This window comes from Oryzias latipes, chromosome 4 (assembly GCF_053564925.1).
Source record: "Oryzias latipes strain Hd-rR chromosome 4, Olatipes_Hd-rR_3.1".
Taxonomy (NCBI): domain Eukaryota; kingdom Metazoa; phylum Chordata; class Actinopteri; order Beloniformes; family Adrianichthyidae; genus Oryzias; species Oryzias latipes.
This window is the reverse complement of record NC_136240.1, coordinates 20906040-20930891: the sequence shown is the minus strand read 5'-3', so window position 1 is coordinate 20930891 and position 24852 is coordinate 20906040. Positions and strand designations below refer to the sequence as shown.

The window sequence follows — 24852 nt, the reverse complement described above, 5'->3', positions numbered from 1 at the left end:
CAGAGAAGTCATTTGAAACTGTTTTTATTTTAAGTGCCAGAGACAGTTTAGGCATCCAGTAACACTGTAAGCAAATGTTGGTCAAAACAACCAGCATGTAACAGAGACAATTCGGGAGTGTCACAACAGCACACAACGTCACTTTACACAGAAATACAGTTTTATTCAGACAACAGCTTCACAGAAGAGATAACACAACCATGTTTGGAACAACATGTTAAGTACTAGGATGAACATACCTGTGCCTCACAGGTAAAACAATCGTTTTTTTCCTTTTTCAAAAAACTCAAAATTAAAAAAAAATATAAGTCAAATGGTCATTTACTTGCAAAAACAAAATTATACATTTTAATGAAAAGAAACAAAAGAATCTTTCAGTAAAATATGGCACAGCGTCAGTAATAAAAAAAAAAAAAAAAATGACGGTAAAAATCCTTTGACATGACCCCGAAAGCACAAATTCTAAAAATGTGGATTCAAATCGACTTTTCAAGAGAACAATTTTTAACTTTTTCACAATGAAATAAGCAAAAAAAAACAATCACAGGTATGAGTTTAGAGATGGCATAACATTGAATTAGGAAAAAAGCAGTCAAATCTGTCCAGCTTTGTTAAAATGAAGGACAAAAACAACATAACTTGAACAGAGAAGACGATCATGCAGAAGATGTGAACAAAAACCGCCACACGCTGACAGTCACAGACACTTTAAGATGTTTCCTTAGCCGAGGCTGTGAACTTCCTCTACAATAACTAAAGACGAGAGGCGGAAAACTTCAATTGGCGCTTCAGTTTGTCACTAGTTATGCGTCTCTAATTCTCTTTATGCATTTTCCTGAACTATTAACCAGATGAAACTGCTGTTTTGCGATGGATCATTTAAATGTATCTCAAGTAGCTGAAAATGCAAACTGTGCATTACAGTTTCCAACCTGCCTAGTGAACATCGCTTATCTTGCAGCAGTAAAACTACACGATAGCTTGACAAAAGGTGAATTTTTGTTCACTTGATGTGAAGATTAATGATACATATGTAATAAAGTATTTGTGAGAGTACAGTTGAAGTTTTTTTGTGCAGTTCACAAAAGTTCAACTGTGGATGGATCCTAAAGGCTTTTCGTTTGTTCACTCTCCTTGATCACTGGGACATCTAACAGCTGCAAAACACAGACACAGAATGCCAAATAAAATAGATATGTGCCCTAATATATCAGGTGATTAACTGTGTTGTTAAAAAAAAGGAATAAAAAAATGGGTCATGCATGACTGCAGATTTCTAGTTGGCAGAAATGGTCCAAAAAAATTGTTTCCATGACTTGGATTATTTTATTTTTTAGCTTTTGGTCTCATTTTTGTGACTGTTTGACAATAAATATTGTGTTAGCAATATTATTCTAATATTCATTTGTGCACTAAATGCCGGGTACACTAAATTCTTTAGAAGTATAAGAATAGGACATCTATAGGGAATATATTTGATTAGTCTTCTTCTTTCTTTGCTAGTACCAATGTAGGAGCTTAACTGAAGATACAAGGATGAAAATGATCGGCAAAAGCAAATAAAAGGACACAAGTCAACCTTCCACATCAAATAACCAAAGTCTTTGAGTTTTGTAATAAAATATTGTCGCCTTGAAAACAGCTGTCAAAAATTTAAACCACTACAGCTTATTAGCTGAATTTTAAAGCAGACATCTTTACAAAGGAAGTCCAAAATTCAGGGACAAAGGAATGTTTTAAAAGCTGCTGCTTTGAGCAGACCAGTTCATTCTGATGATAGACACAGAGCTTCTCACCGCACAGCTACACAAAGAAATGCTTTTCACTAACGTTCAGCTTCTGTTCGAAAGAAGACGCTTTTTACAACTGAACACAGCAGACAGTTACAAAAAGGCCAAAGGATATAAAAGCCTTTCTGGATGTTCATAAAGAATATAATCCAAGTCCCCCATGATGTGTCAAGATCTCAGTTGATCAGCTACATGCTCCAGGTGTGAACACAGGAGGGCGCTATTGTAACGTTTCCAGTTTGAAGCGATCATGGCTGCTACTGTGCCAGGAATGAAGACAGAAAAGTGGAAACGGGCTCATTTCCAATATTCTTGTCCAAAAACTGTATTTGCTGTCAGTCATGTGAGGCCTAACGCTTGATTACCACTTGCTCATAGGCTCCTGCACCAACCCTGAGAGCACACAAAAGGAGATTATTTACACAATGTTGGAGAAAAAAGTTGCAGAGGAGATGGTTTTTGCACTGCGCCAAATGTTGCCAAACACGTTCAGTGACATTTTGTGACCTAAATAAAAGGAATTCTTGTCAAAAAACAATCAGCATGCCTGGTATAGAGAACACCATTTCTGTTCCTAAACATTTTTTATTTATTTGAAAGCTTGATTATTCATGCACATAAATAATAATAAACATATTCAATTGTAAGATAAATCAGCTATTCAATGGAGTAAACAAAAAACAAACCTAAAAAACGTTTTGGAACACAGATTTAAAGATCCTAACTGCTTAGCTAGTCACTCCAAAATCTTTAAGCAATTTAGTACAAAACCAGCATAAAACTAGGCTATTGAACTATTAAAATATATTCTACATATTAAAAATGATCATTTACGATGTAGTTAAAATAACCTCTTTATGCAACAAAACACATCCCAGCTGAGCGTCAGCGGAAATATTGGCACTGCAAAGCTGATCTGAATTTGCAGCTTTACTAGAGATTGAATTTACGGCTGATTTCAAATCAGATGAGTCATGATTTTTGTGTCTCCTCAGAAGCGAAAGCTTCTTCTCTCCATGAGGCATAAAGTGAGTCCATTGATCACAGGTTGTCATTAGCTGTATACCGAACGAGCAAACTTACTTTAAAAAATGCACAATAAAACTAAAGTATAAAAAAAAAAAAAAGCACAAAAATGAAACTCTAAGATTCACCTACAGTAACTCTGGAGAGATCCTGTTGTGCAGAGGTAAATTAAGCCTCGTTTCTAGTGAGTGGTACAGTCTGGTCCACTTTGGAATGGTCCAGGTGATTCAGGAGAGCGTTTTCAATGGCAGCTCATTTTTTTCTGCTTGAGTTTTGGTGCTTTGCACATACAGGCATTTATTGTTGTTTGAGAGAAGATTGTGAGCGAATACAGCCGCTTTCTTTTGTCGTAATGACCATCAGCTAATCAACGGGTTTCAACAATAGCTCCAGCCTAACCAGTTTTCTATGGACAAGAATGATATGATTCAGTTCGGCTTAATGGGCCCATTTTATAGTGGAAACGCTCAAAATACCAGACAACACGGCGATTTAGTTGACTAAAAATGATTGAGTCGTGACAATGATCAAAGCTTCCTTAAACATTGAAGAACGACACGGGTCAGAGCAGTTCTTTTTTCTGTAAAATGGTCAATGTAGTTGACACGTGTGCCTTTGTAGCGGGACACTCACCGCGTCGGAAGACGGTGGCTTCCGAGAGCCGTACTTCCTCCGGGGCCGACGAACAGACGCAGGCCTTCTTCTGCAGCAGACACAGTTGTGGCACACGGTCAGAACATGAAGCTCACACAGCTTTCTTGTCATGAAGAGAAGCCAGTTGCTAGGCAATCTAAAAATAATCATGTATTGACAGCAGCTTTCTTCTGAGCTTTGAGCCTGGTGGAACAGAAACAACGTCCCCTTCAAAAAAAATAAAAAAAACACCCACTGCCTCGCGGGACAACAGAAGAGTGTCGACTTTAATTGTCGTCTTTTGCGAACTTGATGCACTCTTCCCAGATGGCACTGCTCCAGAACACTGCTGATATTTATCGTGTTTTTTGGTATTTCTAGATTTTAAAATAGGTCACTTTTCTCCTTAGCCTCATTAGAGAATCTTCTTCAACTTAAAGGTCCTTGCTGAGAGCTCTACAAACATGAAGGGAGTGGTGTTCTTGCCTTCAGTGCTGGAGTCCAGCAGGTTGGGCGTAAAGTCCTGACTCTGTAGGATCTTTTCCACAACGTCGTCAGCGTCCACCCGCGTGTCGTCCATCCGCTTTAGCTGGGATTCCATGGAGTCCTGCTTGACAGGGTGTCTGTGGTAAACATTTAAAGGATTCTATTAGAATCTAGCTTTTATTTTCGTCTTTGAGAAAAAGCAACTTATCTGCTCTATTTTGTTTGTTTAGTAGCTTGTTTCCCTCTGGAAAAATGAAATAAGGTCTCTCAAGTCATCACTTTTAACTGGAGCTGTACTTTGGTTCTTGAGCATTAAAAAAATTTGAACACAGAGTAGCATCACCATCATTGACTCTTTTTAATAAAACTGAAGAAAATGCTGACCAAAGTGCTGCACAATTTAGAAGTTTAACACAAACTCAAGGATCAAAGGTATTAAAAAAGAAGATGTGAGTCACTTTCTAACTCAATACATTTAGGAGCCAGCAGTAAAAGAAAAGCTCTTTCCATTGGGCTGTGGTGCTAATATGAGCAGCAAATTCAAAACAGAACTTAAGTTAAAAACTAATTGGGCCAACAATTCAAATGAGATTTTTTTTTTAAATAAATATGAGCAAAGATAGCTGAGTGGAAAAAGATGGAAGTTCCGTGTTCTCCAATCTTTTTGGACCAAGCACAGCAGCTGCTGCTCTGCTGCTGTTGCACCTCCTTTGAGGAGGAGGAGGAGGAGGAGGATATTTAATGGTGACGACCCAGTTCAGAATAAAATCACCTTGTTCTCCAGCCTCCACCTTAACCTATTTAGTCCAGAGGAACTCTTAGTTTTTCTGCAAAGCATTCAGCTTTTATTTTAATAGCAAACTCTCTTACATAATGCACTTAAGAAATGATTTTAGGATTGTCTAGAGGTACTCAGATATTTTGCAAAATATCTGCAAAAAATACAAAAAGGGTTTTATGATTCGTATTGCACAGCACTATTTTAACCGGCTTTAGAGTACGATAGAGAAACAAGCTGAATCATTTGTCTGTCACCAAACTGTGTGGTGAAGATTAAAGCTGGACACAGAAAAGACGTCCAAATTATCAGGGAATGAAGACAGGAGACTGATTTTAAAGGAGGAGCCTCTCACTGGGTAGTAAACCCTGATGGCTGAAACAGATCCCAGTTCATAGCTGTCAGAAATTATAAATCAGATTTTTTATTTATGCTTTTTTTTAAAAAAAACACCAAACCAAAACTAACAGTCTCTATAAAAAATCCTTTGGGGCAGAGGTGTCAAAAATACAGCCCGCGGGCCGTGTCCGGCCCGCCAGGTGGTTCAATCCAGCCAAGGCATGAAGAGTAAAAATTATAAGCATGTTTTTTTTTTAAAAAAGTCAGTTTCTAGTCCATTCCTGTGGCAAGTTATGATTTTTTAAAGAAATTACTGAAATGCGCAATTCTGCCACTAGGGGGAAGCAAAGGAAAAGCAAAACAGGTTAAACAGCATATCTCTACATGGGCCTAAAGCAAAACCTAACAACTCTGTGTCTGAGTAAGACGCAGTTTGGTTCCGCGCAAACGTCACCACTGTTACGTTGCTATGAGAATGATCAGTATTGACACCCTTTTTTGTCAAAAAGAAAAAAAGGTTGAAGTGGAGTGCTGAGCTTTCCAGGAAAAATGGAAAGAGTTTTATTTGTTCACGGAGTTAAATGCAAACCGGCATACTTGGTATGTAATCAACAGGTCGCAGTGCTCAATTAATATAACATTCTGTACCACTATGAGACTCACCATAAAGAAAGGTTTTACCATTCGCAGGGGGAGTTAAAAAAAGAGAAGATTTACCAACTATTATCTGGACGGAAAAACTACCGTCTGCATTTACTCCAGCTGTGACGTCACTGATGGAGCAGTGACAGTATACCTTATTGAAAAATAGTTGGTGCAAACATCCAAACCATTTTCAGATGATGAACATGAAAAAATGCTGAAGGCTGCAGAACTGTTGTTTCCAAATAACAGTCGAACTTTGCCAACATAAGTCTGTCAAGGATTACAACTGCAGATGCAACATCTCTGAGGAGACTTGTGGTGTTGAAGAGAGACCGTCACAGCTGCGTTTCATGCGTTCAGAAGGCAGGTGCTGCCACAAAATCTGGCCGGCAAACCAGGAAAAGACTCTTGGACATCATTGTGTTTTGTACACTTGAAGGACAGTAAATGTGTTTCTGTACAGGATCTGAATCATGATATTGATGGCCGGTGAAGTTTCAGGAGAGAAAGGGAGTTTAACTCCAAATTCTTATGTCCACAAATGTTTGCAAATAATTTTGTTAAATATTTCATTGATTTGCACATTTACATTTTAAGCAGGTGTTTCATTTTTTCCGTAGCCCCTCTTGAGTTTACTCTTGGGATTTCTTCAGGGTTGGATATAAAATGTTCAGTCTGAATAAAATTGAATAAACCAATTTTTGAAAAAGTGAAATGAATTTTATTTGAGATCCATTGGCCTCTGTGAATGAATGTGCAATAAGAAGTGATTAGGCTATCATGTTGGTTGAGGCATTTTTTCCAAGTGAGTAAAAAAAAACAAAAAACAAAGCTGTTTTTTGTTTTTTTGTTACTGGTCCGACCCACTTGGGACAGACGAGTTGAATGTGGCCCACGAACCAAAATGAGTTTGACACTCCTGCTTTAGGGGTTGAGTGGATGGTAAAAATCATTCTTGCAGTAGCTGAAGAATGCTGCTTTCACTTCTGCCAGCTTGCTAAGCTTTATTTCAGATTTTTGTGTATCAAAATACAGAGAAAGAATCACAAAGCAAGTGTTTAAAGATTCACATTTCAATAAATTATTTTGGAGCCTTGAAAGATTTCTAATAAATACAATAAACAGTATATTTCTTGTTAACCTGCTTAGGAACCAATTCTAAAAAAGAAAAAAAGATGTGTTGCAGATCTGCAAGAGGGTGACAAGTCTCTGCTGATGCAGAACTTCCTGTCTTAGTGCAATTCCTTGTTTAGTCTAACTGTTGCTGATGTGGTTGCAAAGAGCTGTTTTTAAATTTGCATATTTAGTGTCTTAAAACATGTCACTATCAAAAAGTCTAAAAACCAACACAGCAGAGTAAAATTTGGCCGGGTGCGATTCAGCAAGCCGAGGAGGTGGTGACAGATGTTTGAGTTGGTATCATGTCTAGTCAAAGGTTCTAAGCTTTGCATACGACTGAAAAGGATCACAAGTGTCACATCACAACAAAACCACAACCATGCTTCCTCTGTTTGATGTCTATTTCCTGAGCTGTGACAAGTGATAGACGAGATTTTTTTTCTTCAATACTGCTATTTGAATTGTTTTTCTCTCCTAACATTTGTTGCATCTTTGCTTTTCTCTCTAAGAAGCCCAACTTATTTCCCCCCCCTAATCGATTTGTGCAAACAACCCAAACACTTACCTGCTAAGAGGTTCAGAGGATAAGGCGCTTCGCACCGGCGTGCCGGGAGGATCGCTAGCGACTCCCGTCGGGTCTGGATGTTCCGGCAGAGCTGGACACGGTCTGGCCTCCCTGTCCTCGCTGGGCTCTGGGAGGCTGCCGATACCTGTGGAGGCGCTGCCCACTGAGTGGTTCCTCCTGTGGGTGAACTCTGACATGCTGGAGGAGCGGGAGTGACTTGTGCTGTAGCCTGACAGAGAAGGAAGGTGTAAGAAGAAGACAGCAAGGTTGTTTTTTGACACATTTAAGCAACATGTGCACTAAATATATATTTAAAAATGAGCTCTCAGAAGTTACCAGCAGACTACTACAGCAGACATGAAATATTTGCAGCCATTGTGCCTCCAGGAAATGGATTTAACATGTCAAAGGGAAACAGTACAAGGTTTCAACAAGGAAGCAAGCTTCCTACAAACTAATCGCTGCTTAACCGAATCTTATGAAGACTTGTCTGTAGCAAGAAATACACTTTCTACATGAAAGAGCCATTAGAGCTGAGCTCAGAGCGGCTCCTCCACTTCCTCTGATCTCTATTAGCATCATTTGATCGGTACATTTCTCTTATCATATTCTACCTGAGAGTTTGGACTGCTGGCTGGCGTAGCTGGATGTTCGGGAGTGGCCGCAGCCCCCCAGCTCTTCTGACACAACGGGACATTTCCCTTCTCGACTCTCCCCTGAAAACAAGCAGAACAAAGGCAGACAGCTAACACCCTAAACATTAAAGTCCAGACGAGGCTCGTTATTGTGTGAGGAGATCCGTCCAGCTGACCCAAACAGCTGTTTTGTTTTTTGTGGCCTCGCCCGATCTGTCGCCTAAAAGACTCAGAAAAAACCTGCTTTACCAATAACTGAGCCAAGTTGTGCATTTACTTTGTAAATGTAAATATCTATTTTTACTATTTAGCCAAAAAACCTGACCGTTGTGTTAACAATGAGTGTCATTGGGGACTGCAGTTTCACAAGTATAAGAACATATTTGAAAAAAATCCTTTTGCAGGGAAATAACATCATTTTCTACACATAACATACAGCAGTGCATGGATGGAAAAGAGTGATGCTCAGAACAAAAAGAGCACTGCTGGATACCCCCCAATAAACTTGCACACGGTCCTATTTTTAACCACATGAAAGCCCACGGGTCAGAACAGATTGGAGTTAATCTAAAAAAATAAATAAGATAGTTTAAATTATACATGAAAGCGCTTTTTAGCCTCCAAAGCCTTAAGGAAGAACAAGCCGTCGACGCGGCGATGAGTTCACACATGACAAAAACAGGAGCTCAGCTCCAGAAGGGAAGGGAAAGGCCGAAACGGGGAGGGTCAGCTGGAACAGAGGAGTTCATGGAAATGGGGATGGCAGGTGCATGTAACGCAATTACCTGGGATGTGGAGCATAATGTTGCAGCAAACTGCATCATTATGATTCAATAAATCATAAACACAAGAGGGCCACGTGCACAAGAATTTAAAAAGATGACGTAGGTTCACTTTTAAAATGAGGATTTAGGAAGAAGATGGTAACTCCTTTGACAACGATGAAGTTTTGCTTCTAGACTAACTTGGTCCGCTAAACAGAAAAGGGAAACGATCACAGCAGAGGTGGAGATTCTGCAGGGATGGAAACTAGTGCAGGTTTTTTTTTTAAATATTTTATTTGGTCCAGAAAGCTGGCACATGTTCCTAAAATGAACAAACCAAGATATGATAAAAACAAGCTCAGATGTTGGACTTTTACAGTTATTTTTAACTGTAGCCTGAATATTTAATTTTCCTAACTGGATATCCTGCAGATCTATTTGGCTCTTGCAATAAAACACGTTGCTGCTAATGATGGTTTGGATATCAACACTTCAAAAACGGCAGCGGCCAAACGATTGACCTGATTTAGCAGCTTCTTCTGCAGCGTGGATCAGCAACAGCAAAGGGGAGCATGAGGTTTACACAAACGACGGCCATAGAAATGAATGAAAACCTCAAAACCGGAACCGTGTCTCTATGACTTCTGGGAAAGATGAGTAAGCAGAGCTGGTGGGAGGTGAGCGTTCTCACCAGAGCAGCCTTTCTGCGAGTCTCCTCCCCTCCTCTCCTCCAGCAGGCTCTCTCCATCACTTTGAATCCCAATCACCGTGGCAGTGGAGGGAGGCCTGACCACAAAAGAAACACAACCTGGCTTCATTTCATCCGCTGAGTCTCAGTTTGTAATATCACTCACAAAGAGAAGTAAGAACTTTAAAAAGCAATGAGCACTCAGTGTATGTTTAAAGTTTGTATGATTAAAATACTTGGGTTAAGGGAATTAACTACAAAATAAAAGATATTTCTTTAAACTTACGTTTTAAAACAGGGATCACCTGACATGAGCTGTGTACCGATGATAACCTGTAAAATCAAAGCCATTGTTTTTAACACCAAAAATAACATTAAAGACAAAATGATGAAGAACTTTGCCATTTAGTGGGCAGATGATGGTTTTGAGAGGACCCAAATGCCTTTCATATCCTATTTAAAGACAATAATTACTTTAGAAACCAACATACTGAACAAAAGACACCCGTGGCAACGCTTCCTGTTAACAACAGTGACCTGACATGCAATCAACACTTTTGATGTCCACTCTCTAAAGGTGGGAAAATATCAAAAAGGGCAAAAAGGTGACCATGCTGGTTTAGATATTTGAACACTACCTTAAGAATGGAGTTATCCTGGCGAGTGTTTTTGGTGTCATAGCCTTCCAGCAAACATCTGCGGGTTGTATTCCCTGAGCCCGCAAACTCTGCTAAATTCAAATCTGCAAAACCGAGCTGAAAGAAGCAGAAAGACCGACCGACGAATGTCTATAGACAATTTAAGGATCTTTGACACAAAGAAATTCAAAGACTGATTTCAGCTCTTAGAGTGCTTTGTCTGAAAGGTGCTAGATTCTTTTTCTTTCACAATAGGTTTGTTGTCTAAAATGTGAATAACACATGACTAGTTTAGAACATGCTAAAAGAGGTTTGGTCTGCTTGGAGAATAATTACTTCATGCAACAACCTGCAGGCTCTGAAAGCCATCTGTGTGGATGCACACAAAGCCTGCAACCTCCCTATGCCAGTATGTCAGGACAGAACTCCAGGCTGTTTTAGGGGAACTGGAATGGGATAAAATACTGAATATGATCAAAGATTTTAGAAAATACCTTTGCATAGGTCTTTCCGCCTTTCAACTCCTGAAGAGAAAATTGTATTGCAATTATTATTGAAATAAAAAACGTTGAAGGCAGAGATGTTAAAAAAAAGCATGCAGTCATAGACAGAAATAAATTAGGCGTTTGTTTTTACATTTGATGAAGCATTTTTATTTAGGACTTAATTTGAGAAATAATGACATAAAATAATCAAGAGTTAGGCATTCTTTGCCACAATCTTCAATTTAGTTATGAATCTAGACGACTTCTTTCATTTTGGATGAGACTGTCTCTTTTTTTTCTGTTCCTACCTTTCTGACAGACACGCGGCAAACACAGGGGTCCAGGACTCCGGTCCCCGCGTTGGCGCTCATCTTGCAGGGGAAAGAAAACTGTTTCCTCCATCGAACACAGTTGGCCTGCACAGGCTCTCTGTAAGGAGATATTTCCAAGAATGAAACTATCTTTGGAGGTTTCATTTGATTTGCACATGCAGAAGTCTTTAGAAAACTAGTGTAACTATTGTATTTGTAATGTGTTATATGGCACATATTGGTCAATTATAGTAAATATAAAAAGAAAATCAGAAACTGGAACGATAAGTGTCTTTATATACAGAGAGAAAAGAAAAAACAACAACACTGAAAATCAAGTTATAGGCAACATTTTACAATAAGTTTGCTGTAAGCCAAGAACCTAAACTCTTTTTTCCTTCTGCTGTTCAGCCTTCTTTAGTTTCTTTTAGTTGTTGGGGAGCTCCACATTTACGGTAGTCCATCTAGATAATCAGGTAACAGTAAAAGCAGATGACTGGATCACGATTTTCTGCATTTCTTCCCTGCTTAACCTCAGCTCCAAACAAAAAGCCTACTTGATGATCCCCCACTTGCTCCCGCTTTTCCATAAACCAGATAATGAATCTTTCTATTGATTCACAAACAGCGCGCTAAGCTGGAGGACGCAGCATCCTCGTTCATCTTGGGATGAAGATGAAAGTGACTTGTAGTCTTCCTCTCAGAGAAAGGATGCGAGGAGCGAGGTGAAGGAGGTGTGTACGTGAGAAGACTCATGATGGCACAGATGGCCTCTCTTTCACTTGGCATCCTCAACTCTCCCACTCACCTAACCACCTCCAATTTGTGCTCACGGCCTACACGCCGCCGCGCTCGGCATTTTTTTAAAGGGGAAAAAAATCCTAGGATATAAATAAAAAATAATGTAACTAAACGTGTGACAAAAACAGGACTGTTGTAGACATGACATTAAATGAAAGTGTGCACAGATTCATGTTAAGCCTGATGAAAGCCTTTTCTCCATCACTCAACTGGATCACAACGTAAAAAACATCCACAGCAGATGCATGACTAATGTCTCACAAACAGTGACTTCAGCTGGAGGTTTTCACGTTTCCAACAGTGAATTCCCGGAGTTATAGTGAGGGAACTCCTAGCCAGCTGGACACTGAGTGCTTTGGGGAGTTGCGGTCTGCGCTTCGGCTCACAGCCCCTCTCAGCGCGCAGAAAACGCTTCGGCCAGCGAGGGCAAGCCGGGTTGTAAGGCATTTAGGTTAAAGGATCATGACTATAAAAGAATAACTAAAACCCCCATCTAATCTGAACAGATTCTACTGATTAAAAGCTCAGATCTTAACTTCTGGGTCACTAAAAAACTTTGAAAAATTAGTAAAGGTAGAGAGAAAAAGCTTGTTTTTTTATTCTGCGTGAAGCTAATTGATTCCAACAGCCTTGTTGCACAATAATGCTGCTGCCGCTTTTATGTAACGTTACAAACAAGTTAACTTCTGGCTGAAAGCCCAAAACTGGCTCCAGAGGAGACCACAGCCTTGGCTTCTACGTCATGCTGTCAGCGATAACAGCAGAAACGTGACTCAGATGTTGCAGGGTCACTCTGAGGAAAAGGTGGAGGTCATTTCCTCTGGTGGAACAACTGGAATTTCATCTCACACTTCCATGTATCACAGATTTCCTTTTCAAATTGGGGGACTATTTTTTTTTTTTGGGAATGCAAGCATTTCACCTAAAGTATTCCTCACATGAAGTCCTGAAAGCTTTTTTGTGGCATTGATTGTTCAGTTTTTAGGGTGAGGACAAACGTTTTAAGTATCTTTTCATGGGGAAAAACTTGTCTTTTACTTGTTTTGTGTGCATTGTAGAAAATGCACCTTGAGTCTGTAATAATAAACATTCTTCATCTTTTTCATCAAACAATTTGCCGCCCTGCTTTGAGCAGAAGTCACAGTGTCATGGCAAACATTAAAGGAAATGTGCAACACTAAAGGAAACAGGACATTAACATAGCAGAAATTGCAATGACTATTGTTTTTACCTTTGTTTTAAACTTGCAATTTAAACAATAAAAGTAATTTGCTCTGTTTATTTTACCTCATTTAAGGTGCTAATTTGTAGAAAGAGTTGAACTGATTTCTGTGAGTGAAAATGTTTTCTTTCTTTCTTTTTTTATCATGAGCTATATTTTGTAATGGAATCGGTACTGTATAAATCCAAGCTTCTATTATTTCAGGCTTTTTTTGTTATCGTCAAGAACACAAAGCAATGGCGGTAAATAGCAGCCTGACAAAAGCAATGATGTCTACAACAGACCTCTCCCAAGTTCCCACCAACATGCATTTCATCTGCTCTGCTTACTCAGCCTCCTAAGTTTCTTCTATTCAGTTCTAGCATGTCCATGAATAAATAAAGTTTTCATGTTGCTCCAACTTCCAATGCATGTAGTTAAATATTTTTGCGTCAACCTAGATTTGAGAAGTACGAACTAGAGCTGAGATGACGGGTTGACGCTTTAATGTGTTGGAAAAGTCTAAACCGATTAAAATGTGTACTTTTTAAATATGAAATCACTATACTTTGCTCATCTACCAAAGAAACTGTGCATGCAAGGCTTAAAAAAGCAGCTGAAGCCATTCTGGCTGCTGTGACAGCCTGAAAACTGATGTTGGCAGCAGAAGGAACCACGTATGTGAGCTGGTTGACATCCGTGCCGTCTCCTCGGCTGACAAGAACGTTTTTCACATTAAAAGGTTGTTGTTGTTTTTTTTAGCTTTTAGAAGTTCTTTCCAGTAAAATCTGCATAATTTGTTTTTTAGTGTTCAGAGTGACCTCACATCAACACAGATTGTTTGTTGCAGCAGAATTTTCTGCTTGTCACTGAAGTTGTTTGTGATTTTGATAAGAACAAGCTGTCCACATCACAGAGAAAAACTGTTGTTAGGACAATTAGACATGAAAATAAAGAAGGTCTTAACCCTTAAGAACCCATGCTGACATCAGTCTAGCAGAAAAACATGAGAAATGTGTCCTGTGGTCCTCTGGCTCTGCGGTAGAGCCCACATCATGTCCGTTTTAGGGAAAATGGGTTAAGCTCAAAACCTAATACACACGTTTATTAAATAAAATAAACCTTTTGATATAGACGTGCCTCTTTTCACTCCTTTGCAATGCTTAAATAATATAATCTCCTCAGCAAAACAAATGTGTGTTATTTTATTCAGCAGAAATCAATAAATTATGGATAACTGCAAATGACCCCTTTTAAAGTACTAACTTAACTAAGCAGCTCCACTGTTAGACACAATTAATTTATAAAAAAATATGATTTTTTAATGTATGAATATAGCTATGTTATAACACATTTTAGAATCAATTACAGAAATATATCTTTTTAACTTTTTGTTATGAACCGTCTTCTAAAGAATTAATGCTAAAGTGACAAAAATCCGTTTACGACAGAAAAACTCCACCAACGACCAAATTAATGTTAGCATTGTGATCGTTAATGACAAACAAGCTAGCTGCCTTCTAGTAGTAACGTGAGGTGAAACGGAACAAAATCCGAAATGCACCCGGGTCGTGTTTTCTGAGCAAATACGGGTAAAGTATAAATAACGCTTTCACTGTTTATGTCTAATTCTATCACTTTTAACCAGAACCACCAAAAACACCAGCAAGTGGGGAAACATGACAGAAAATTGGACTGGATTGTGAAGTGAAAACAGTTGTTAGCAAGCATCTTGCAAAAAATGTTACAATGACTGATAAGCTATATTTTTGTTTGTTTTACAGTAGGGTTGCTAAATGAATCCCCTAAAAAGTTAAAAGCTAGTATTAGATGTTTAGGACTTAACAGTACACCAGTTATCATATGAGCAGAACGTCGACTCGTTACCGGGAAGACTCCTCGGAGAAGCCGCCGTCTAGCAGCCTGACTTTACAGAAGAGAACCCCGTTGACAAAAGGCACCGACGAAAGCTCATCAAGCTCGAAATCCACCCGGAACTTGAATTTCTTCTTTTTCATCATCATTAGATCCATACACAGCCTCGGTGCTCTTCAGAAGATGCTCCGATGGCAAGCGACATTACAGCCCCATTGTGTGCACTCCAGATGGAGCGGTTACAGTGTTGTGAGAGGATGGTTACCCCACGGATGACAACAGAGCCTAAAAACTACATTTACGGAAACTGACATACTTCCTGCGGCAGGCCTTCGAAATAAAAGCATGAGCTCAGCAACATTTATTTTCATTAATAAAGGTATAAATACAGTTTCACTAATTGCTTAACTGTATGATTTTTTTTGCTATACAAAATTAGAAAGCTTGTATATAAAAGTAACTAAACTAATTTTAATGCTTTAATTCATTTAATTTGTATGAATATTATTTTACTTCTGTTTCACATTTTTTTAAGTATTTTATGTGTAGTTTATTCCTCTTAACATTGGTTTTATTTCTTCAACAACATTGAGGGGACTTCGATGGCACTAAGAATTCCCAAAATATTGTTGTTTGTCTGAAATATTTCTTCTAACAAATTTGGCCAGAGTAAAAACAAAAATCTGGGGCCTGTTAAATTATGATAAAACTTGTGTCATTATAAAGTACAAGATTTGTAACTTGTAGTTTTTGTTTGTCCTGCCCAAAACAAACAAACAAAAAACCAAGATCTTTTATTTTGAAGCGTTTTGGTTGAGAGGTTATGTGAAGAAGCCGCCAACAAATAAAAATGACTTGTTACTCTATTGCCCCCTTGTGGTTATCCTGAAAACAGCAGTGCTTTCTGCAGTAGTGTTTTGTCGCCGTCTGGTGGTATAAATGTGATTACGGCGTTAAATATCTGTTTTAATAACTTCCTCATATTTTTATCTCTCCACAGAATAGCGTTCGTAGCTCATTGAACAGGACTATTTTAATAGATATTTATAGTTACACTCCGGCTTTTGCCAACAGCAGCTGCTACTTACTTCCAGTGTGACTCATAGTTCTTTGTAGCACTGCACTCGAGAGTCAACGACTAGGGCAAAATCTATATTTCATTGATGAGTCAAGCAGGTATGGATTGTTGGTTTTGTGGAAGGGTGTGTCTGTGATGATTGTAAAAAAGTAGGAGGTCCTCTCCTACTGAACCCGGCCTCCACCCTTCTTCTCCTCCGCATTTCCTGCTGCCTGCTCCTTCCACATTAATTTAGTCTCTTGAAACTTTCCCCCCCGAAACCTTCCACCGACGCACACAGACAGACCCTCTACAACCAACCTATTGGCTCAATTGAACGCACAAACCACCGTTTTCACGGCAGTTGAACTACTACTATTTTTTTGTTTCGCGTCTGCGCAGACTCCGTGGGGCTTGGAGAGTTGTCTATTATTACCGGTGGAACCATGTACACAATCGTGAAGAAGCTGCTGTTCACGGACTGTCGCTGCGCAGGAGATGCGACGAAAACGTACGAGGAGCTGTTCGCCAGGCTGGACACCAACAATGACGGGAAGGTGGATGTGGCGGAGCTGAAGGCAGGCCTGGCTGCCATGGGCATCAAGACGGAGAACCAAGCAGCCCAGGTACAGCAGAACCCCCCCCCCCCCCATACAGCCAGAACGCATCTAAAAGCTGCACATTTCTTAAGAATTGACCGTTTGTGCATCCAAGATTTCTGAATTACAAATTGCAGGGATGACAAGACAGAACTTTTTGTTCAAGAATTTTAAACCAGGCAGGACTTTCCTGATCAGCCATCTAGATTTCCCAGTTTGAATTCCAATGTAAAGAATGAGAGTAGAATCATAAAGGAGGGGAGTGACAGAAACTATTTGGGCAGAGCAAATAATTTGGGTCAGAGGGTCAAATTCCAAGTTAGACTGTTGTGTCACTAATTTGACATCTGTAAAAATTATTCTGCAAATTGATGGATTAGAACCATGTTTTCCCCTTAAGATCTCCAGCCATAGTTTCAGATTTCTTATTGAAAAAATAAAAAAATCATGAAATCAATGCAGCAAACCACAAGAAAATGAATCACAGAACTAAACTGTCATCTAGTAATGATAGTTTTTCTTTATTTTGTTCATTTTGAGCAGAGTTAGGCAAATGTTCTCATCCCACATGCGTGCAGATAGATACGGGTCAGTCGTACGGCGTCATCAGCAGATGGAGAGTATCCGGTGGACACGGAGCTTCAGATGTTTTCCATATTTGGGTCTCAGAAAACGCCTAAATCTGATGATCTTACCTTTTCCTAACAAAACAGGAACTGTCAGACTGATCCACCACTTTTGACCACACCATTAAACCTTCTGGATGAAGCTTTTTGACTTTCTATTTTTTTCTCACTTTTAAACAAGTGCAATGGGGCAGACTCTTAGAACATATGATGAATAAAAAAAAAAAATCTTAATGTATAGTGACTTTCTTTTTAGCAGATAATGACAACAATAGAAGTTCTTTTTTCCACAACTTTAATCAGAGTTCCTTCTTCTTTTGGTCCCTAAATTCACACTTTTTTTTATTTGAAGGAAATAAAATGTGCTTAAAAGTTGAGACACTGAAGAGGAAGTTTTCCCTTTGCTGATGCAGTATCCTAGGGTTCAGGGAGGCTACTAATAACTTTAGTGATGTGATGTGAGGAGAGGAGAGGAGAGGAGAGGAGAGGAGAGGATATGTTTGTCCACGTTGCTGTCAAGCAAAATTCTTCTCCTATGCTTGCAGTGGTTTGATGAAAAGTATTAAAACTTTAGATTAGTTCTAAATCTGAGATTTCCAAACCAACAACCATTAAAAAATAGTAAGAATCAATTTTGCATGATTGATTAAAAAAAAAGGGTCAATATTTAAAATTTCTACCTCATTAATAAAACAATAGGGACATTTGTCAGGTTTGTAGGGGAGTGATGATGTCCGCTTACAGGAAGTGACAATCAAGGAGCATCATCTTGTGTGTTTTTCCGCCACCAACTGGTGCAGCAGAGCAGCTTTTTCAGAGAGGAGATGGCAGACTCGCCTCTAGTCAGAGCTGAACCCAAAGCTCTAACTTCATCTTTTGAGGATGTAAGCAACAGACGTGAGAGGATGTGAAGGAATATCCACCGCTAACATACCGGGCAACACTCTTCTTCTCTTTTGTCCAGAAAATCATCTCTGCGGGGGACAAAAACAAAGACGACTTCCTCGACTTCAGCGAGTTTTCAAGGTACCTCAAGGACCACGAGAAGAAGATAAAGCTGGTCTTCAAAAGCTTGGACAAAAACAAAGATGGTACAGTCCAGAATAAATGCCTGTGATGGTCAACAGGCTGAATTACTTTAATGTGAGTTTCCCCCAACAGGTGAAATAAACTTAGCAGAGATTAAGCAATCACTGGCAGACCTTGGATTGAACATCAGCACGGAGGAAGCAAAGACCATCCTTCAGAGGTACGTCACCGTATTTCCCCACTCTGAAGCCAGAACGATAAAGGCTGCTTCCACACAGGGCCAATAGAATAATAAGGTTTGATGTTGTCCGTGCTGACCGGGACTGAAGGAAGGAGCCTGAAAGAGCAGAAGCTGAAGGCGTGGAGAAGTGTGACGGACCGATAACCGGGTGGAGGGAGGGATGGCACGTGATAAAGAGCTGCTGACAAGTCAGATACGGACTGAAACAAAAGCAAAAAAGTTGTTTCTAAATGAATTAGAACAGAGTGTAAGAACCTTACATTGGAAAAAAAACAAAACAGCTGGCACCTGTGAAAATAGGATTTCAAGCCAAAAATAAAGAGTGAAAAGTTCACAAGAGTTGAACTCATCAGCTGAACTTCTTTGTAGTGAAGAAAAAGATCACACTGCTTTGGACATGGGTTGTGTTTTTGCTTAGCAACTTTCTTGTTGTCTGGTTTTCTATTAACTAAATACTAGTCATTAAAATAAAGGAAGAGGAAATGATGATGATGACAGGTTTCCTGTATTGTTTTGGGACATCTAAGGTGGCAAATATCTTTTTAATTCAGCTGTCTTCTTTAAAAGTCCATAATTATAAAAAAAAAAAAAGGTTTCAATTTATTTAGAGGAAAGTTTGGTTAGACTTTTTAACATGTGTTTTTAAAATGTATTTATTATTTGTTGAGCTTTCATAAATGAACATATCGGGTTTTAATTGAAGTGATTTGGCATCTTTTCAGTGTATATTTGTAATTTTAGGATTATTCGTTTATGCAAACAGAGCAGAAAATAAAAGTCTTTTCTTTGGTTTTGTTGAAAAGAAGCTAATGTCTTGCAGGTTATCTAAAGTTATTAACATGACTGTTGGCTGGTATGTCTTTGCAGACTGGTAATATTTGTTTATCAGGCTTCAGATGACTTTTTATGTGGCTTTATCACAAACCCATATTACCATATACAAAAAGGAAAGTACAACAGTGCAGGACATAAGAATAAAGGTACCTGATGAGTTACTACCAAAAACTCTCAGACTTTTCTTTAATTCATCTATCAGAGATTTTAGTCGATAAAGTTGCATTTTCTTTCCTAAATTAACACTTTTTTCTAACTTTTGTCTACACTCAATTGCTAAATATGGCTTAAAAGCATCTCTAGACTTTCAAGTGCTTTACCAACCTGGAGTACTTTTGGTTAAAAGTTAAGAAATTAACTTTGCAAATCATAACCCACTTCTGAGCACTTCAATGTCCTGAGTGCGTTTTTTATTTTATTTTAATGAAAGTTCTTGTTGATGCAGCATCGATGCGGACGGCACCATGTCTGTGGACTGGAATGAATGGAGGGACCACTTCCTGTTCAACCCGGTCAACAACCTGCAGGAGATTATCCGCTACTGGAAGCACTCCACGGTAAGATGTCCTTCCGGATCAGCTTTGCTCGCTTCAGGTCAGTTACATTGCAAAGTGAGCAAACAAAGAGATAAAACACGGATGCTAATTTGTCCACGGTGTGGGTCCCTCCCTGAAGAGTGGTAAGTAAAAAAACGGAGTGACTGATTTATCTGTTTTTACCATTTAATGCACTCCACAGTGAAAACAGGTAAACTCCAACTCTGTTAATTAAAAAAAAATATTGGACATTTAAGTTTAAAATATGAATAAACTCGCGTCGGTGATTGCTGATGTGGCGGAAATATCAGGTGTCAGTGGATTATGTTCAGTCATGTGTTAATGAGATGTGAAAAACAGACGTAATCTATTTCTAGACAAAATCTGCTTCTTTCATGAATTCTTAATAGTAGAAAGTCTTTGTTTAATCTCTGACGTTTGCCTCTGTGGGTGATAACTCCTGGTGTCTAAACACGGCAGAGATAAGCTCATTCCAGAAGACCCGGGCTATGATTAGCTGCTCATCAGCAGGATTTGGAGAGGATGATTCAATAGGAGTCTAGGAGACTTGGTTCATGCCCTCGAGAGGAAGTTAGGGAGCAGAAAGGAGGTATCGGTGAAGCTGGGGCAATCGCTGGAAAGATCTATGGCAATTAGAGCTTCACCTCGTCTGCAGTTCTCAGTCCGTGCTTCGCCGGCCCTTCTGGATACAGCGTTTGGTTCCACAGACCCTCCGCACGTAACGAGGATCTGCCTTCGAATTGTGTGAAGGATCTTTCTCGGTCTTAGAGTTCATTCCATTGGGACCCTTTTGTTTTTTTTTAAATTGAAAGCTTCGGGTGAGCATGGCTCTGCTGCAGCCTCAGCAGACTCTGCAACAGGCAAAATGGTTTATCCTTGACTTTGAAGACAATGGGGGATACTATGAGGTGGAGGTGGACATGGTAGGTTCTTAGGCTGGAGCTGCTGATTGCATCAGATCCCAAAATAAAAATATGGCATTTAGGTATTATATTTCTATTTTTACTTCAATTTAGCTAAAGTAAGTTCATAAATAAAATAGAAAATTGTAGATTAACCATATGCAGGTGTTAAAAAAATTACTTTCTAAAAATATAGTAAGTGGAATCTGTTTTTTTTTTACTTTTAATGTTTGATGTCATATTTTTGAACAGTTTAAGCAACAAAACAATAATAAAAGAACTGTAAAGGGTTTTTCTAAAAATCTGATGTTTGAAAGATGAACATGAAATATGCTTTATGACAAAATAGTCATCTAGTTGCTTCTTTACTCCTCTTGCTCGATTTCCCGCACTATTGCTGCCAACAAAATTCTTGCTGATGTTGTTAATTATTTGTGCTTTTATTATGAAAGTCTGGAGCATTTAGCTGCAGCTGTCAGTCCACAGAACTATGTTGTTGTAAATCGTATTTTACAGGATTTATCTTCATGTCTGTTGACTGTAGTAGTAACCCGAGTCTGTTCAAAACAAAGTTGCTGTGCGGTGCTTTAACTTATCTCCCAGCATGAAGCTGCACTTATGCAATACTGTGGATAAAGAGATGTTTTGGTCCTGCTCAGCTTTAACTCCAGAATGAGGCTGTGATGATGCGGTTCTTTAAATGCAAATGGTCTGCAGGCTTGTGAGAAGATTTCATTTCGATGCATCAATAAGTTGTGACTGCACCATCTTAAATGTAGGTTCTGGATATCGGCGACAGCCTCTCCATCCCAGATGAGTTCACAGAAGAGGAGAAAATCACAGGCATGTGGTGGAAGCAGCTGATGGCGGGTGCTGCAGCAGGCGCCGTGTCCCGCACAGGGACCGCCCCTCTGGACAGAATGAAGGTCTTCATGCAGGTTGGTCTACTGTCTTAGTTTCTGTCATCAGATTTAATGTTATACTAACAAAGATTAACATTTTTTTTTTCCAATTCTTATTTGTAGGTCCATGCTTCAAAGAGTAATAAAATTAGCATGGTGAACGGTTTTAAGCAAATGTTAAAGGAAGGAGGCGTGACGTCTTTGTGGAGAGGAAACGGTGTAAACGTCTTAAAGATCGCCCCAGAGACGGCCATTAAATTCATGGCTTATGAGCAGGTAAAGACTTCCAGGCATCAGAACGGACTGCAACCTGCAACTCAACAGTGTTTCAAACGTTCAGTTTTCCTCGTGACATGCGTCTCAATGAGTGCCCATGCACTGCTGCTGCTGCTGCTGTATCTCACCAGTATAAGAAGCTGCTGTCCAGCAACTCCGGGAAGGTCCAGACACACGAGAGGTTCATAGCAGGATCGCTGGCTGGAGCCACGGCACAAACAGCCATCTACCCTATGGAGGTGAGCAATGCTGACAAATAACAAAGGAAACTCATTTTATTTACCTTTATGGCACAAAAAAATCAACATGCAAGTCCGGTTTGTAATTATTTGATTTTTGTTGTGCTCAAAAATATTTTTTGTACTTTTTTTTTTTTTTAAACGTCACCTCTCATACTGTAGTTGCAGAGGAAAAATACAATACTGCTAGAACAAAGTCTGATATTAAAACTGAAAAAGATTCCTGTTTGCTTCATCATGTATAAACACATGGTCTTTTTTTGGTAAGGATATAAAAAAAAAGGCGTGCATGTATAGTTTAAATTTACTTTCCAAATGTTGTAGAGTTTCCTCTTATAGAACAGCATCACTGGCCACCGTTGTCTTCACAGGTGATGAAAACCCGGCTGACGCTGAGGAAAACTGGACAATATTCAGGAATGTTTGACTGTGCCAAGAAAATCCTGAAAAAGGAGGGAGTGAAAGCGTTCTACAAAGGCTATATTCCCAATATTCTGGGCATCATCCCTTACGCTGGGATAGATCTGGCGGTGTATGAGGTTTGTTCAGATGCTTTTCAGGGCTCTACGTTTCTAGGAATTCTATGAAAAAAAAGGAGAAAAATATACAGAACACTAGAATTAGCTCAAATTGCTTTTCAAACAATAAAATATATAGAATAAATTCAAATAAAAACACACTTCTCAATCAACCCTAACAAGTCAACAAAAAGTGCAGTTATGCTGCTAAAAAAATAAAAAAAAGAATCCTAACTCTTCTTTTTGATCAGAGCTTGAAGAATTTCTGGTTGTCCAAACATGCCAAAGACACAGCAAACCCAGGTGTTCTGGTGCTGTTGGGCTGTGGTACCATCTCCAGCACCTGTGGCCAGCTGGCCAGCTACCCCCTGGCTCTGATCCGAACCCGCATGCAGGCAGCAGGTAAGCCACAGAGAAATCATTTCAAAAAAGTACTTTACTTTAAAGTTGCACACATTTCCTGCCATAAAATAGAGGCAGAAAAAAAGTCACTTCAGAAGGTCTTGCACTTGCACTGTTGTTGTCTTGGTTTCCATATTGCTTAGATGTGCAGCTGCATGTTGCAACTTGCATGGCAACATCATTTCCTTAGACGTTTGCTGAGCAATCTAAGGTGTGGGCTTATAAAAAAAAAATCCGATGTTAAGCTCTTTGTTTTCTGTCACTGAACTGGAGGTATTTACTCTTACCCTCATTTGTTAATTTAGGCAAAAAGAACAAGTGAAAAAGTTAAATGTCAATTAAACATAGTGTTGCCCAACATTTGTACGGTATTGTTTTTTTTTTAATATAAAAAATAAAGGATTAAAGTATTTGTCACAGATTCATGTAACCTGCACTTGTTTTGGAAGTCGTTGTTCATTGATCTTTTATTTTTTTCACCCATATTAATCTAAATGTCATTCACAGCTTTTCATAAATGTGACACTTTATTTCCTTTTTCCCCTTCAGCGTCCTTGGAGGGCTCGGAGCAGCTGTCCATGGGCTCCATGGTGAAACAGATCCTGGCCAAGGACGGCTTCTTTGGACTCTATCGTGGCATCCTGCCCAACTTCATGAAAGTCATTCCTGCAGTCAGCATCAGCTATGTGGTGTACGAGTACATGCGGTCAGGCCTAGGAATCCAGAAGTAGGCGGCAAATCTGTCCTCTTCTAATCGTTGATGGCCAAATTCCCCTCTTACACCTGGCGTTTAGAAATAGTTTACCTGGTGCTCATCCAAGTGTGCAGTTGGAACCACTGGGGGGATTTTAAAGTCTCTTCAGCGAAGATTGGAAAGAAATCTGCAAACGTTTCACAACAGCACTTCAGAATGCATGTTTTCAATCCGCTTGTGTTTACAATATGATGACAGCTTTAAGTGCACTGACACACTTTGTGTTAACTGCTTTTTCAGTGTCCGAAACCTTTAAAGTGGGAAGTTTCTGTGGGGTTTAATAGTTGTTTTTGGCAGAAATTGTATATTTTATTTCTTTTCATTAGAATCCAGTCAAGTGACAGACATCTGTCACATTTACTTCTAATCTGAAGCAAAAAAAAAAAAAGCACCTTGTTGGACCAGTTTTCCTTCCAATTGGAAGCTATCACTATCACAGCAGATCACAAACTCTAGCGTCTCATTTTTCCTTTTTTTGTAATAGTAGCACCTTGAAGTCTATGCAACATGTCATACCCCCGCAGGGAAGCATAAAACGGAGAAACCTGAGACATCGTTGAAGTGCAATACTGTATTTTTCAAATTGTGTAAAAAAACACTTTGGTTGCAGAAAGACCTCTGAGTCTTTCATGAAGATCTTGTCTATCAGTTATTAGCAAACCTCTAAACTGAGGCTGTTTAGGGAAAAAACAAACGTGCCTTATGTGCCTCTTTGACATCTTAATTGCTCCATCCATCTTTTTCTCTTGCCTTTCTTTCCAATATTTGAATTATAGAAGCCATTGTTTACATAAATAAAGCCTCTTATAATGAGATTAACTTGTCAGGCTGTATTTATTTGTTATCAATCATTACATACGTACTGTTTTACTTTATTTTTATTTCTAGGAGGGCTTCCATGGTGGCGTAAGGTTGCTCTAAGAAGAGATTACGCTGCTTTACATGTTATGTAATAATCTTATTAGGGACGACTAGCAGTTTCCTATTTTAGCAAACTGTTTACTGTCGTTTGAAAGGATAAATTAAGTCTGGAGCTACTCGCAAAAAAACCCCAAAACAATTACAAAGTCAGTTAAGGTTTAGACAGTTTTGAGTAAAAACAAAATGTCTTGGTAAAACATTTAGCAGCCAGCTAAA

At 39.1% G+C, this 24852-nt stretch overlaps 2 protein-coding genes across 4 annotated transcripts; one reads left to right on the top strand and one right to left on the bottom strand.

The window, feature by feature from the left end:
* Nucleotides 1-8: 8 nt before the first annotated feature.
* Nucleotides 9-15102, bottom strand: fam102bb (family with sequence similarity 102 member Bb). Its single transcript, XM_011474181.4, has 11 exons — nucleotides 14792-15102; nucleotides 10900-11020; nucleotides 10601-10630; nucleotides 10107-10223; nucleotides 9755-9801; nucleotides 9472-9566; nucleotides 7996-8097; nucleotides 7382-7610; nucleotides 3936-4072; nucleotides 3450-3519; nucleotides 9-2183 (listed from the first exon to the last, which is right to left on the bottom strand). The coding sequence occupies exons 1-11, from the start codon at nucleotides 14935-14937 to the stop codon at nucleotides 2141-2143; spliced, it is 1137 nt and encodes a 378-aa protein (XP_011472483.1). The 5' UTR covers nucleotides 14938-15102; the 3' UTR covers nucleotides 9-2140.
* Nucleotides 14478-24530, top strand: slc25a24 (solute carrier family 25 member 24). 3 transcript variants are annotated; one of them, XM_078946066.1, is made up of 11 exons: nucleotides 14478-14496; nucleotides 16239-16462; nucleotides 18026-18152; nucleotides 18223-18310; nucleotides 19611-19722; nucleotides 21404-21562; nucleotides 21650-21802; nucleotides 21934-22041; nucleotides 22413-22580; nucleotides 22811-22961; nucleotides 23511-24530. In XM_078946066.1, exons 2-11 carry the CDS (start codon nucleotides 16283-16285, stop codon nucleotides 23690-23692), a joined length of 1428 nt encoding a protein of 475 aa, XP_078802192.1. In that variant the 5' UTR covers nucleotides 14478-14496; nucleotides 16239-16282; the 3' UTR covers nucleotides 23693-24530. The 3 variants fall into 3 exon arrangements, with proteins under 3 accessions (XP_078802192.1, XP_004068093.2, XP_078802193.1); XM_004068045.5 differs by lacking the exon at nucleotides 14478-14496 and adding an exon at nucleotides 15810-15955; XM_078946067.1 differs by lacking the exons at nucleotides 14478-14496; nucleotides 16239-16462 and adding an exon at nucleotides 17838-17945.
* The last annotated feature ends 322 nt before the right edge of the window (nucleotides 24531-24852 follow it).